The sequence below is a fragment of the Lycium ferocissimum genome, chromosome 12 (assembly GCF_029784015.1).
Source record: "Lycium ferocissimum isolate CSIRO_LF1 chromosome 12, AGI_CSIRO_Lferr_CH_V1, whole genome shotgun sequence".
NCBI lineage: Eukaryota > Viridiplantae > Streptophyta > Magnoliopsida > Solanales > Solanaceae > Lycium > Lycium ferocissimum.
Genome location: NC_081353.1, coordinates 14310093 through 14324825, shown reverse-complemented (window position 1 = coordinate 14324825; position 14733 = coordinate 14310093). Strand labels below are relative to the sequence as shown.

The window sequence follows — 14733 nt, the reverse complement described above, 5'->3', positions numbered from 1 at the left end:
TGTTTGGAGTCGAGAGGTGTCCTTGTGGCATACATTAGAGTGATTAAGGACATGTACGATGTAGCCAACAATCGAGTGAGAGTAGTGGGAGTAGACTCAGAACACTTCCCAGTTGAGATGGGATTGCACCGGGGATCAACTCTTAGTCTGTTTTTATTTGCCTTGTTGATGGATGAATTGACACGACATATTCAGGGGGAGGTACCATGTTGTATGTTATTTGCAGATGACATAGTATTGATTTACGCGACAGGCGACAGATTTAACGATAGACTGGAGGTTTGTAGACAGACCTTAGAGTTCAAAAGGTTTTAGGTTGAGCAGGACTAAAATAGAGTACATGAAGTGCAAGTTCAGTGATGCCTCACATGGGCGGATGTGGAAATGGGGATTGATACACAAGTCATTCCCAATAGAGGGAGCTTCAAGTATCCGAGGTCAATAATCCAAGAAAATAAGGAGACAACAATGATGTCACATGTTGTATTGGAGCGGGGTGGATGAAATGGAGGCTCGCATCTCATGTCCTATGTGACAAGATTGTGCCACCAAGACTTTAAGGTCAGTTTTATAGAGTGTTGCTAGACCAACTACATTGTATGGGGTAGAGTGTTAGCCAGTCAAGAACTCTTATGTCCAGAACATGAAAGTATCGGATATGAGGATGCTTAGATGGATGTGTGGGCATACTAGGAGAGACAAGATTCAGGACGAGGGTATACAAGACAAGGTGGGAGTGGCCTGATGCAGGAAGCGAGGCTAAGATGGTTCGGGCATGTGAAGAGGATAAGCGCATATGTCCTAGTGAGGAGGTGCGAGAGGTTAGAACTGATAGGCGTAGGGAGATGTAGAGGTAAACCGAAGAAGAATTGGGAAGCGGTGATTAGATAGGACTGGGCACATCTTCAACTCACCGAGGACATGACCCTAAATAGAAGAGCATGGAGGTTAGTGGGTAGTCGAGCGATTTCTCTTTTCTGTGGGAGAGCATGGTTCTAGTTTAGAGCACCTTATTTGCTCCATCTTCTCCGTACCATTATTATTATTAGTCTTGATGAAAAGAAAATTATAATTATTATTCTACCCTTATCCTATTCTTCAATTGTAGTACCATTGTTGTTCCTTTACTTCGACTATCTTTACTATTTTTGCTATCAGTATTTTCTTTCGTTCAATATTTTTACCATAGCTTATCTACTCTTGTATTTTTCAAACCTATTTTGAGAAACGTTTTATTGAGTCGAGAGTCTATTGGGAACAACTTCTCTACCCTACAAAGGTAGAGGTAAGGTCTGCGTACACCCCACCCTCCCCAGACCCCATTTGTGGGATTACACAGTGTATTGTTGTTGTTGGTGGATGGGGAAATCGAAGATGAGGAAACTAGACGGATGTTTCAAAGTTAAATAAAAATTTATACATGGAGTGTTAGAATGCCCACATTGATGAAGGGAATAGTAGGTGTTATCTCCTTATATGTTCTTGGACAATTCTCACCTTGTGAGTTAACGAGGCTGAGTTAGGGCGAAGGTCAATTTTCTTTACATATATAGTACGACAATGTTCATAACCCAGAACAGGAAAATGAAGTAGAAAAGGCCGTAAAGGAGTTTGAAAATAGAGAATTAGTGTCATATGCAGGAAAGAGATGTAGAGAAGGAACCGCTCGAAAGAGATGTAGAGAAGGCAGTAAAAGAGTGCCAACGTAGAGAATTAGTGTAGTACTACTGTCAATAGAATGAGACACAAATGATTGTGACATTAGTATCATTGTCAAAGCCGAATATTAGTAGAATATATCAACTATCCAACTATGTTTTAATAATACTCTCTCCGTCCCAATTTGTGTGCTTTAATAATACTCTCTCCGTCTCAATGTATGTGATGGTGTTTGACTGGGAACGGTATTTAAGAAAGAAAGACTTTTGAAACTTGTGATCTAAAATAAACCATAGATATTTGTGTGGCTATAAATCATCCCATTAAGGGTAATTGGACATTTTAAAATTAAATTGTTACTAGATATAGGAAAGAGTCACATAAATTGGACGGAGGTAGTAATATATAATTCCCCCCTGAGGTTGTACCCCAGTCCCCTTTACACAACTTTTGACCACGGGGATCATTTTACACACCCGATAATTTACCGAATGTGACCAATCCACACCTCTTTCATACTTGACCACTTCTTCATTGATGTTGCATTATATGCGCCAATCAAAACGTGACACGTGTTATAACTCAAGTAAAAACGAAAATACCTAAGTTACACTCCAATTGACAATTTATTTTTAATTAAAAAAAAAAAAAAAAAGTTTAGGCTGGCATCTTCTCCGTCCAAGGCCCACCTTATCACCACCACAGCCATAGTTGCCACCAGCACAAGCACCAGCATTCAAATCAAAACCCACAACACACTGCAACTCCATTAAAATCACCACTGCCACCACCTTATCACCACCACAGCCATAGTTGCCACCAGCATAAGCGCCAACATTCAAATCAAAACCCACAACACACTGCAACCCCTTCATCTCCGGATAAACCTACTTTCAGAAACAGCAACACCTTCCTTAAAGCACCATAGCTATACCATTTGAATCACCATTGAACAGACCCGCAAGGAAGCCATCACACCTGCACACTGACCTAAGAGCAGCGACCCTTTTTTTCAGGTTTCTACACCAAAATCAGAAAGTAGACACATAGCGATTTGTGGAAACAGCCGTTCAATTGTTGGTTTATAGCTCCAATCAGAGGCCCCCATCTTCTTCAATTTATTGAGGAAATCTACAACAAATTAAAGGCAAACAAACAAGCAAAACAGATTTGGGTGGTGTCTTACTAGTGAACTATGAATACTTGCCATTGATTTGAGAAAGAAAAAGAAGAGAAGGGATGAAGGGGTTGGGCAACAGCGGCGAAAAAAAGGGAAGAAAGAAGGGTTGGGAAGACGAGTGATTTAATTTAATGATTAATAATTTGTTTTTTAAAAAAGAAAAGATAACAATTTGACTTGTGTCACTAAATAAGAATATGGACATTTTTTTTTTTTTTTTTGGGTAGGGTTAGCACGCTTAACTTTTTGGTTAAACATGCATGCAACGTAATAAAAATGGTGCATAAAAGACACCTTCGGTGAAACGTTTGGTGTGTAAAATGATTCCCGTAGTCAAGGGGTGTGTAAAGGGGATTTGGTACGAACTCAGGCGGTAAACTATGTATTACGCCTAAATTTTATGTTAAAATCAACTTAATGCAACCATCCTCAAATGAAGTTGAGACTGTGTATGCAAAGCTTACGTAACAAGAGTTAGAGTTTGAATGTGACGGTACACTAACATATTTAATATCAAGTAGCAGTTTGACAAAACCTTTTCGTGGAAGGAACTTGCTCCACTGCTCGTGGAAAAATTATGATATTTAGTATGATCCTTTTTTTTTTGAACTGGGATGTCAATGATATCACTTAAGTTCTCTCCTTCCTCTCGTTTTATATTTTTCTTCAGCAGGGTAATTGCTACTGTGTTGTTTTCTGCAGGACATTGAAGTTGGAAAAGCTGTCCGCCCTCAGCTGGCTCTTAGGGTCAGCAATGCGTCTGCTGCGTGGAAAAAGGTTTTATGAAATTTGCTTTGATGATCGTAGTTTTTCTATTGATTAACTTTGTCTCATGTTACCTTGATTCAAATGTGAACAGCTTCACGGGAAGGAAGTAGTTGTCGAGTGCAAATTTGACGGGGATCGCATCCAGATTCATAAAAACAATTCTGAGCTAAACTTCTTCTCAAGGTACCATTTTCATAAGTTACTATCTAATTCCTCCATTGTGTTGCATTTTCTTGGCATCATTTAATCTTTGCTTTTTAGGGTCACAAATATTTGCTCAGTTTATCTGAATTTGCAAATGAATTTTTCCTCTTGTATCCTACTGACTTTTTATTTAATTTTGGTAATTGCCAAGTAAGCGTGATATGCAAATGCTATGGTTGTCATAACGAATTGTTATAGGCTTACAGTACTTCTAAGTGCTATATTTACTCAATTTGCATGCAGAAACTTTCTTGATCATCAAGAGTATGCTCATGGAATGTCAGATGTCATTACACAGAATATTCTTGCTGACAAGTAAGCAAACATATATTTCAATCCCAAAGCTTCCATTCTCGTCTTTTTCCCCTACTTTGTCGACATCGCCCTATGATTTGTTAATTGTTATTCCATGTCTAGATTCGCTACCAAATCCTCCTGATGCCTGTCGTCACTTATTTGATTAATTAATAAATTTCATTTCCTTAAAGAAAACGCAAACATGTGCCCGTATACAAGAATTGGAGTATACCAAAAATAAAAACTTTGCAAAAGGCATGGTTTTCTACCTATGAGACCCAATATTCTATACACATTCCTGTCGATCACTGTACTCAAGATTCTAGTAGGGTACTTTGTTTGCCGGTGTCTTAATTCAGTTTCAATATTTTTATGTGATGATGTCATGGGCCTGGGTCTTATGATCACAGCTGTCTCTCATTTCCCTGTCCCGTTTTTTTTTTTTTGATTAAGCACCGGGTGTCCGAGTCTCTTTGAGCCCCGACTAATCCCGGGGGTGCACAGGCCCTCGGCAAGGAGTTTCCCGCAAGTGCACCACGGGTAATTCAGGGTTTCCCCAGTCCGATGGCCCTCAGAAATTGTTTGCACCCAGCTGGTTTCGAACTTGAGACCTTGAAAGGGAGCACCCCAAGGCTCAAGTCAATTGCCACCAGGCCAACCCCTGAGGGTTTCCCCTGTCCCGTTTTTTTCGGGTTGGTTAGGGGAAAGGGAGGGGTGGGGTAGGGGGTCAGTGGAGGATGGGATGCAAGATTGCAGGAATGAGAAACTTTGGGGAATTGACGCAGATTGATAATGTAGCATAAGTTCTGTATAAGGAAGAGAAGAAGAATTAGCCTATTTTGTGGAGGAACTCCCAACAGGCATGTGCAGCGTGATCCTCTATCTTGTGATAGCAGCCTTCTTTGATGCTGGTACATCCCCATAACTGGTGTGACATGAAGTGAAGTTTTTGGTTTGTCTTTGGTTGATGGCATCAAGTATCCCTGACGACTTGTTATTATCTGAAAAAAAGAAAAATACTTCGTCATTTTCTGAACTGAGCAGAGCTTGGACATCTATTTCTATTGTATCTTGCCTTGTAATGAGGCATACTTACCTTTTCTGCTACAACTGCATTTCTCCTTACCTCTATTTTGATCAGGTGCATACTTGATGGTGAAATGTTGGTTTGGGATGCATCAATGAACCGCTTTGCCGAGTTTGGTTCCAATCAAGAAATAGGTGCTTATGATCCTTCATTGGCATTTTTTCTTCACAAAAATCTGTTGTTGCCTGGCAGTTTTTGGTGCATTTTCAGTTGTGCGATGATATGTTAATCTATTGTAAACCTGTCTTTGTCTCTTAATTGCCTGACTTCTCATTATAAATTTCTTGCCTTTATCATAGCAAAGGCGGCAAGAGAGGGTCTTGATAGTGATAGGCAGGTTTGTCGTTAGAACATTACTACTTTATTGGTTCATTCCTATAAAACATAGGCATAATGAGTTAGATTTTTGTTGTGCTGCAGTTATGCTGTATCCTTTTCTTTCTACACTGTGTTCAAATTTAGCAGCTCAGCAGGAAACAAGCGTGTGTTGATGTCAGCGATGCTTGTCCTTTCAACTCCATTAAGTTGGTTGGCTTCTGTCTCCCTTAACATTAAATGTCAATAGATGTTGCATTTGATATTCTTTATGTTGGGGATACCAGTGTTATTCACCGGAGTTTGAAGGAACGTCAAGAGATTCTCCAGAACGTTGTGAAGCCCATAAAAGGTCGTTTAGAAATTTTGGTCCCTAATGGTGGTCTTAATGCTCATCGTCCTTCTGGTAAGGATGCCCTTTGGTTCCATAGGTTATAAGTTATAACTTTTGGCATGCTTCCCATTCTATTTCGACAATAATGGTCTTTTCAATCCCTTGAAGTTTGTGGTGATATCAAGTGTATATGTGGTTGTACATCTTTGTTTAAATGAGATATCCGTGCCATGAATCTAACCATTTTCATTTTGTCCACATGAGCACATTCCAACTGGGGAACTTGTGTAGCAGCCACCATAGTCTCATGCTGAGCTCTGTTATATTGTTCACACACTAAAGATTGTCAGCCTAGAAATATGATTGTATAGTCTTCCCAATCATTAAGTTAATTGCAAAAATCTGATTTCTTGTACTACCTCCGTTTCATTTTATGTCTTAGTTTGACTAGACACAGTTTAAGAAAGTAAAGAAGACTTTTGAATCATTTGGTCTTAAACTAAAGATGTGTATCATGTACTAAAATGTCCTTGGTATCTTGTGGTCTTAAGCATACCATGTGGGATGATGAAATTGAAAAGTTTACTAAATATAGAAAGTGACATTCTTTTTTAAAGAGACTAAAAAAGAAAGTGAGACACATAATCAAACAGAGGGAGTAGTTTCCTAATTGTCGAAGTTCGCGTCCACCAACTTAAAAATTGATATTTCTTTGTTGTCCTTTCTTTGGTAATATTAATTCATTAATTAAAACAAAATATGTAAAAAGCTTCTGGATGATTTTCTTTTAATTTTATATAAAAGCTTTTTGATGATTGTTTTTAATTTGTTCTATGGGTGAGTGTTGCCCGTGTCGAGCACAGGCTCAACCACAAAGAATGGTCAACCGGCCGTGGAAGCTTTTACTTGAAAGGGGAGTGTGTGTGTGTGTGGGGGGGGGGGGGTTGTCTTAGCCCAGTGAATATCATTTGTTTTCTTTTTCCTTCTATTTCTCAACAAAAGGCAGATGCTACTAATATTGAAGTAAAGCAGTAAGCCTTACAACAGAGTTCAAGGCCTCCTTAGGCAGGAAAAAGTGGATTATATGACACTTCTGAAGAGACAAGTGGAGAACAAGTCATAAAGATGAAAATAAGTATATCATTTTCTATGGAAACATGACATAGTCATCAATAGCTCTGAAATATAGGTTTTCTGTGATTTTTCATGTTTGTTCCTCTTTATGCATTTATAATTCAAAAAGCCAGTGCTTCATAGTTCTTCGATGTCTCATTATATTATATTGTAAACAAGACTAACATATGGATGTAAGGAACAATCTTGTGAGCAGCGAGCACACTTCGAAGTTTTGCTAACATTGATTAGTTCCTTCTCTCTTAGACTACATGTTTTGACATAATTATACATATTCTAGTTCTCAGACCCAGAAGGTACCCATTATCTAAAACACCGGAGATAATTACCACACATAGAAATGCCAAATTTACCAAAAAATTGTAACGCTATAACACGTCCAAACTTGAATTTTACATGGATTGATGGGTCAATTACATAGCCCAAAGTAACCCATCTCAAAGCTTAGGTCTATTTGGGTCCTTAAAATGGTTAAAACTCTAAAAAGTACTGTTTTGTTTAGTATTTATATTTGTCTCTCCGTATGTTATGCGCACATTCTCTCTCTCTGTAGAAAAAAAGTTTCGAGTTCTTATTGATGATTAATAAGTAGATTATAGAAAACTAACAAATGGAAAACTAATTTTGAGTTGGGCAGGTTGGGCTATGACCCATTTTAACCCAAATTTACTTGATGAGTCTTAAACCAAACAAAGTTTGGGTATGTTGAACAATGACAAAGTTATTGACTCAACATGTTTTAATCTGCCGAATTTAGCTGAACCTGCTATTTTTCTTTTTTCTTTTGAGAAAGGTAGTAATTATATTAATTTTCAGCACGACGACTAAGCTGGATGCCAATTACAGATTCCAGAAACAAACAACTTCTAAAGGCTGCATTGATTTTCCGGATTTGCTTCCAAGGCCAATTGTTGCCCATTTGACCATTGTATGAGAATAAGGAATAAGCTCGCTTCACTGAAAACCACTTTTTTTTTGCTGCCCTTCCATGTCAACGAGTCTTCAGTAGTTGTGCCCTGAAACAATTCCAGATGCTTCAATAATTCAACAACTCAATCATTAAGTAATCTTCTGAAGCTGAAGTTCCACCCCTGTTGATTCCACAGCTTTCCTACTTTAGCTTCAAGAGTAGATACCAAATTGTATAAATCAGAAAAGAGATCTTTTAAAGGGGCATGACCAAATGTCACTTTTCTAAAAGAGATCTTTTAGAGGGGCATGACCAAACCAGTTATCATTTCAGAAAGTCACTTTTCTACCACTACCAATGGTATATCCAGAGTTACCAACGAAATCAGGGTAGTGAGATCTAATTGCCTTCCGATTACTCACACCATTAGTGCAATTCATTTGTACAGCATGGGGATTCTTGGTCATATTTGCAGTCGATCACCTGTCTCCATAGAACTTAACTTCTACAAAACTATATCTCCACAGCCGCTGACTGTAAGCTTTTTGTGTGCAATCTCAGATCTCTAATGTCAAGACCACCCTCTTTGTTTCTGGATGTAAGAGCCTTCCGATTAATCAAATGAAAAGCTTTATTCTCCTTGTTTCCTCGCCATACAAAATTCCTCCTCAGTGTATCCAGTGTCTTTTCCACTTTAACTGGTAGTGGAAATAGGGACATCACATAAGTAGATATGGAACCTAATACAGAACCATCCTGCCTCCAAGAGACAAATATTGACTTTTCCATTTTGCCAACCTCTTTTCACTTCTTTCAATGATCCCTTGCCTTATTTCCAGTGATTTGTTCATTGCCCCCAAAGCTAGACACAGATAGGTTGTTGGAAGGTTCCCTATTTAACACCCCAATGTGCGGCCAGACTTTGTATCTGAGCCACTTCCTTGTTTGGATATAATAAGCTCTTTCTCCAATTAACATGAATCCCTGACATAGCTTCAAAAATTGTCAACTGGTCAATATTATCATCATCCAAAACCAGTGAATCATCAGCATACATAGAGAAGATGAGATATGTACAGATTACAATCATTCCTGTTTGCCACTTTGAGGCCCCCCCTCAACCAGCCACTAGACTTATCAATCCGCGCATGCCTCTCTTAGGGTTTAGGGTTTATATCTAACTTTTTGTCTCTACAGCAACCCAAAGAACTTTAGTAACAGTTAAAGAGATGACATCACGCTCACATGGCAAAGGCAAAGAAGGTTGGAGACACTGCCTGACAGTTTGGACATTTAGAGAAAAGGTTCAAAAGTTGAAACAATGGTATGTGGGCAACTAAAAGGATCCAGAGCCAAAAAGAGACTTGCAAATATAACACTGAACTACAAGGACCAACGCGTTACCAAAATGATTCCAAAGTAGCTTGATTTTCATAGCGATGATGTAGGAAGTAATAAGGACCCAAACTTAGGGGCAAAATAGACCTGTATCTAACACTAGGATGCAAAGGGAATGAAATGAAAAGGTCCTGGTTTTTTTCGTAGAGTCAGCTAAGTCTTCTTCTTTCTCACCACAAACGTGCAGTAGTCCCCATAATGGATTTTATTGAAATTTCCAAATTGCCCATGTTTCAGCAGGTAGGACAATGTGAAGCTCCTCAAACTGCCTCTTTTGTAATAGTAGTGACTTATAACCAATTGCAATTGGAAATTGCATGGATATTCCTTGCTTTAGTTGAGTTCTTATTTGCTTCTTTTTTGACTGTTTAACAGGGGAGCCATGTTGGTCGATCGTTGCTCGCAGTGTTGACGATGTTGATAAATTCTTTAAAGAAACTGTCGAGAACAGGTTTGCTTCACGTTTATCTGTTCTAAATCTCTCGAGTCCAACAACAAGATTCTTATATTACATTTAGTGGTATAAAGATTAGATTTGAAGTGATATCTTGAGCATGTCTCCATTTTGTTCTCTGTTTAGCTTTCCATATATATAGGGTTTTTTTTTTTTTTTTTCAGTTTCAATAAACATATTTATATATATCATAGGATTTTGCTAACTTACTGCATGAAGGTAGTAGGTTAGTATTGTCCACATCTATTATTTTCCTTAAATACCCTTAATTTTTAATGCAAACGCATGTAGTATAGAAGGCTTTTTGGTCTTTTTAACTGAATTCGTGTTTCTTCTCCGTCTCTTCTCTCTCACCCTCTCTAAGATTCCATAAAACTCAGTTTTTCTCTTCCTCTTCCTTATTCACATGATCCTTAGTTTAATTAATCCCATTGTCTGATTCCAATTCCAAGAGGCAACTCGTTTGCAAAAAAAGGAAACAAGACGAATGGTCTGAATTAAAAGATTTACTTTCAAACAAGATTAACAGAGACGAAATGGCACTCAGATTCAAAGACCACAAAATTGAATCTTTCAAAGAGAAAGAAATAAAAAAGCAAAAGAGAGAAAAGAAATGCCAAATCAAAAAACACATATTGAATCTTACCAGGAGAGACAAAACAAAGGCAGAATAGGGAGATAAGAGAGAGAAAATCGAGAGAGAAGAGAGATGAGGCCTAACCTAAGTTGCTCGGACTCTTCACTTTTTGTGTTGCACCCATGTCGACGCGACGTGGGTGTCGGTGTGGGATCTGTACCGGATATGGTCAACCGATTTTGGGTACTTTGACCAAAATTGACGGAGAAATTCGGGACAAATACAATAATTTATGTAATCAAACTAAAAGCTAAGGTGAAATTGAAGAAAATGAAATAGCTTGTATAGAGAAATTTCTATGTCAGTCCTTTTCCTTATATCTCCTTTTGGGATTCTCCTCTTGATCAATATTTTATCTTCGGAATACCTTGTAAATTTTCCACATAATGTCTCATAATTTAGACATATAACTCTATTTTTAGGTCTCTTTGAATTATTTTTAGCCGAATCTTCGCACCTGCATCTGTAACTAGATCCATACCCAGGAATCTTAAAATTTAGATCATGAAGGATCCGACCTCTAGATCTGCACCGTATCGGACATCTACACCCAAAATCCGAGCAACTTAGTTAATAGGGGAAGCTATTTGGTCTTTTACAAAATTGAACCCAGCTTCACTTGTTACCCCCATCTGTCGTACCTTCCCCACCTTCTCTCTTCTCCATCTTTCCTCCCCAACTTTCTTGATTACAGATTTGTCATCTTCAAAGTATAAGTTTTTATCTTTAAGACTAATATTAATCATTTGCGAGCACCTATATATTTAGTGGTTGTGATTCTAATCATGTGTTTCTGATCCTTCATAAAGAAAAAGAGGAACTTAAAACATACTAGATCCGCTTCTCTTACACGTCCTTCGATCCATAAAAATTCGATTAAAAAAAACTGAAGCTAACCCCTCCACTCAGAAAACGAAAAAACAAGGATAAAAAAAGATGAGAACAACACATGACAAACAAGTCAAAAGAATTATGGCTGGTAGCATTGCAATTTGAGGGATCCTCCTCTGCCTCCTCTTCCTCTTCCACTTCCACTTCCTCTTCCTCGTCTTCCTCTTCTTCTCCTCCTCCTCTTCCATATCGCAATTTTTGTTGTTATTTCCGTATTCCCTTTTCAAACTGCTTTGAAATGCCATACTTGAGCCGAGGGTCTATTGGAAATAGCCTCCCTATCTCTACGAGGTAGGGGTAAGGTCTGCGTACACTCTACCCTCCCCAACCCCCACCTGTGGGATTACACCGGGTATGTTGTTGTTGTTGTTCTTCTTCTTATGTTTCAACTACAGATATGCATGCCAGGAATGGGGATATTGTTTAATGACTATAGACTAGGTTTCCTGGATGATTATTTAGTGTATGTGTTTTCTTGTTTGATTTAATGTGAACTGTTATTCCCCTTAATTATGTTAATTCTTACTGGTATAATTGGTGAGCTCTTCAGAGATGAAGGAATTGTTTTGAAAGATTTAAATTCAAAATGGGAACCAAGTGATCGGAGTGGAAAATGGCTAAAGATGAAGCCTGAATATGTTCGTGCTGGCTCTGATTTGGATGTTCTTATTATCGGTTTGTACTGCTTACCGAAGGTTTTTGTTTCCGCTTTTGTTCCAAGTATTCTCTTGGGCTAACTTCACATTGTCAACAGGAGGCTACTATGGTTCTGGGCGACATGGAGGAGAGGTAGAAGATTCCACCTGCTACTTTGGGCCGTTTGTCCATGATTTTTTTTTCTTCAATTTTCTCTTAAAAAACAGCGTTTGGTTATACATTAGACTGATTTTATGAATTTTTTTTTCAAGATGAGTTTCAAGTTTTAAATAGAGCTTTTGGCCAGTTTTTCAAGTGAAAAATCTTTTCCACTCACAAAATTTCAACTTTTTATCAAGTTAAATGCGTATCCATATACAACTTTAATTTCCCAATAAACTTTTTCAACTGAACTTCAAATACTCTTTTTTTTTTTCCAAATATCACTTTTTTTAATGTACAAATACCTACTTAACTTATTCGCTGACTTATTTGGTTATATTTTTTATGAGTTGAACTCTAAATTTCCCTTTGGATATTAGGTAGCTCAATTTCTGGTGGGTCTTGCAGAGCCTCCGGCTCCAAATACATATCCCAGAAGGTATATGTGTGTTTTTGATAGTTTCGTAAATGAAAGAATCAACATATTATGTCAAATTTTTAATTATCTTTGTATGTCCTGTAATGTGTGCTTCTAAATATTACGAATTCTAGAATTTCGATGGACTCTAGCCATTTGGACAACATATGCAAAGAGCTTTTTTTTGAAAACTTATTCGAAAAACAAGTTTGTTGAAGTTGAATATATGTTTGAGTATTTGTATTTTCTTAATGATTTGCGAATTGGACAAGAGTTCTTGAAAAACTTCTTTGAGAAGCATATGCAAACCATAGCTTCGAAAAAGTATTCAAGGGTGTGGCTGCTCAATGAAGTGGGTTAAGAACCATGAGGTGCCAGGTTCAAATTCCAACAGAGACAAAAACACTAGGTGATTTCTTTCCATCTGTGTCTTGGTGGATAAAGTTACATGGTACCTGATCTTTGGTAGGAGGTGACGGATCCCGTGGAATTAATCGACGTGTGCGCAAGCTGGCCTGGACACTACAATTATCCAAAAAAAAAAAAAAAGAGCCACAACTTTGAAAAATAGTGTTTGCATATAAAGTTTCAAAAAACATAAACAAATACCTACTTGGAATTTCTTTGCACAAGTGTCAATTTCATGGATGGACGCCAGATGTTCCAAATTGGAACTATTTCACATAAGTTTGGTGGGGAGGCAATATTTTGGTCAATTTGTCTATGCACCAATAGGTACTCTAGCTGAGATGTCTGTTCTTTTAATCTATACTTCCGAGTTGTTTGCTATTCCCAAGTATAGAAAGTCTTTAAACTGAAAGGCTGCATGGACTTTAAGTAAATGTTAACTTGACCATTTATTCTCTGCTAATATTTAGTAGAGGGTCATTTGCATTTTAAATAACAAAATGTGTCTAAAAAGAAACATATTCCTTTTCCTTAGTTAGACCTATTAAGTGTTCCACATTGGTGGAGTTAACGGTTGATGTCTTCTTATATGGTCTCGGGCAATCCTGAACTAGCTTTTGAGGTTGAGTTATATGCAAGATTCATTTTCTTAACATGGTATTAGAGCCAGACCCATCCCCATTATTGGTTTACCTAATGTCGAGTCCTCATGTTATAGTGTCCTCACACTTAGATGTTTAGTTCGGCGTGTGGGGGAGTGTTAAGTGTTCCATATCAGTTGAGGGAATGAGTTGTTCTCCCCTTATGTAGTCGTGGGAATTCTCACCTTATGTACTAATTTTGAGGTTGAGTTAGGTACAAAATCCATTTTATGAACAATACCTATGTACTCTATTGGACTCGAATTGTTATTTCCATTTTCAACTACTTGGATTATTATTATTATTATTATTATTATTAGACAAGAAGACTATAGAGAATGTAAGTTTCTTAATTATAGTAAGCTATTGCTATATTTGACTTTCGACTACTTCTGTAGATATGTTGACTTGGTCATTGTTGCTGGAACCAAAGGACTATGAACCTTTTTGGGTATGCTGAATTTAAGTAGTTTGAAGCACCGAGTTCCGAAAAATACTTTTTAAGTGCTGATGTTGAAATAAGTTGTTGATATGTTTGGTAAAAATGAGCTTATAAGTACTTCTCTGTTAAAATGAATGATACCTTCTTAAGTTATTAACACAACAAATGAGCCGAATACTTCAATTTTTTTTTTTCTAAATTGATTCACTGCAAATTAACTTGTCTATTAAAATCGTTTTATGTTAAATTTCTTTATGAAAGTAGTTTTCGAGATTAACCTTTACCACAGTCTAATTTACTCAAAAGTTACAAATAGATGTCAGACAGACATACCAATACTAATATTGGTTGTCAAGCAATTCAAACTTTCAAATAGCTTAATCTTAGAAAGGCGAAGGTTGTCTGCGTCAGTTAGTGTTACATGTGTAAGGAGACCGGGGAGGACGTGGATCATCTTCTTATGCACGTTGGACTAACCATGAGATTATGGTGGGATATGTTTAGGTGGATTGACAATCCTTGGGTAAAACTGTGAAAGAGTTGATGTTCAGTTGGAAGAGTGGGAGGAGGAGGAGAAGACGAAGGGCTTGGAGCGTGGTTCCGCTTGCGTTAATGTGGGTAGTTTGGAGAGAGAAATAGAAGAGCCTTTGAAGGAGTAGAGTCGAGTTTCTCTCAATTGAGGAGTTGTCTTCTATCCCTTATTTTCTTTTGCAACAGAAAGTCCCTTGCTTTATAGATGATTTGATGGAGTTTGTAGA

The 14733-nt window shown here is 37.6% G+C and overlaps 1 protein-coding gene across 2 annotated transcripts in view; it reads left to right on the top strand.

Annotated features, from left to right (window-relative positions):
• Nucleotides 1–14733, top strand: part of LOC132039547 (DNA ligase 4) — a 45310-nt gene that overhangs the window by 14780 nt on the left and 15797 nt on the right. The window contains exons 5-14 of one of the 2 annotated variants that reach the window (XM_059430024.1): nucleotides 3542–3616; nucleotides 3699–3790; nucleotides 4055–4126; nucleotides 5250–5329; nucleotides 5495–5539; nucleotides 5761–5916; nucleotides 9662–9737; nucleotides 11819–11943; nucleotides 12023–12057; nucleotides 12447–12505. In XM_059430024.1, coding sequence (XP_059286007.1) covers nucleotides 3542–3616; nucleotides 3699–3790; nucleotides 4055–4126; nucleotides 5250–5329; nucleotides 5495–5539; nucleotides 5761–5916; nucleotides 9662–9737; nucleotides 11819–11943; nucleotides 12023–12057; nucleotides 12447–12505 — 815 coding nt within the window. The remainder of the gene's footprint in view (nucleotides 1–3541; nucleotides 3617–3698; nucleotides 3791–4054; nucleotides 4127–5249; nucleotides 5330–5494; nucleotides 5540–5760; nucleotides 5917–9661; nucleotides 9738–11818; nucleotides 11944–12022; nucleotides 12058–12446; nucleotides 12506–14733) is intronic. The other variant, XM_059430025.1, reaches the window with a different exon arrangement.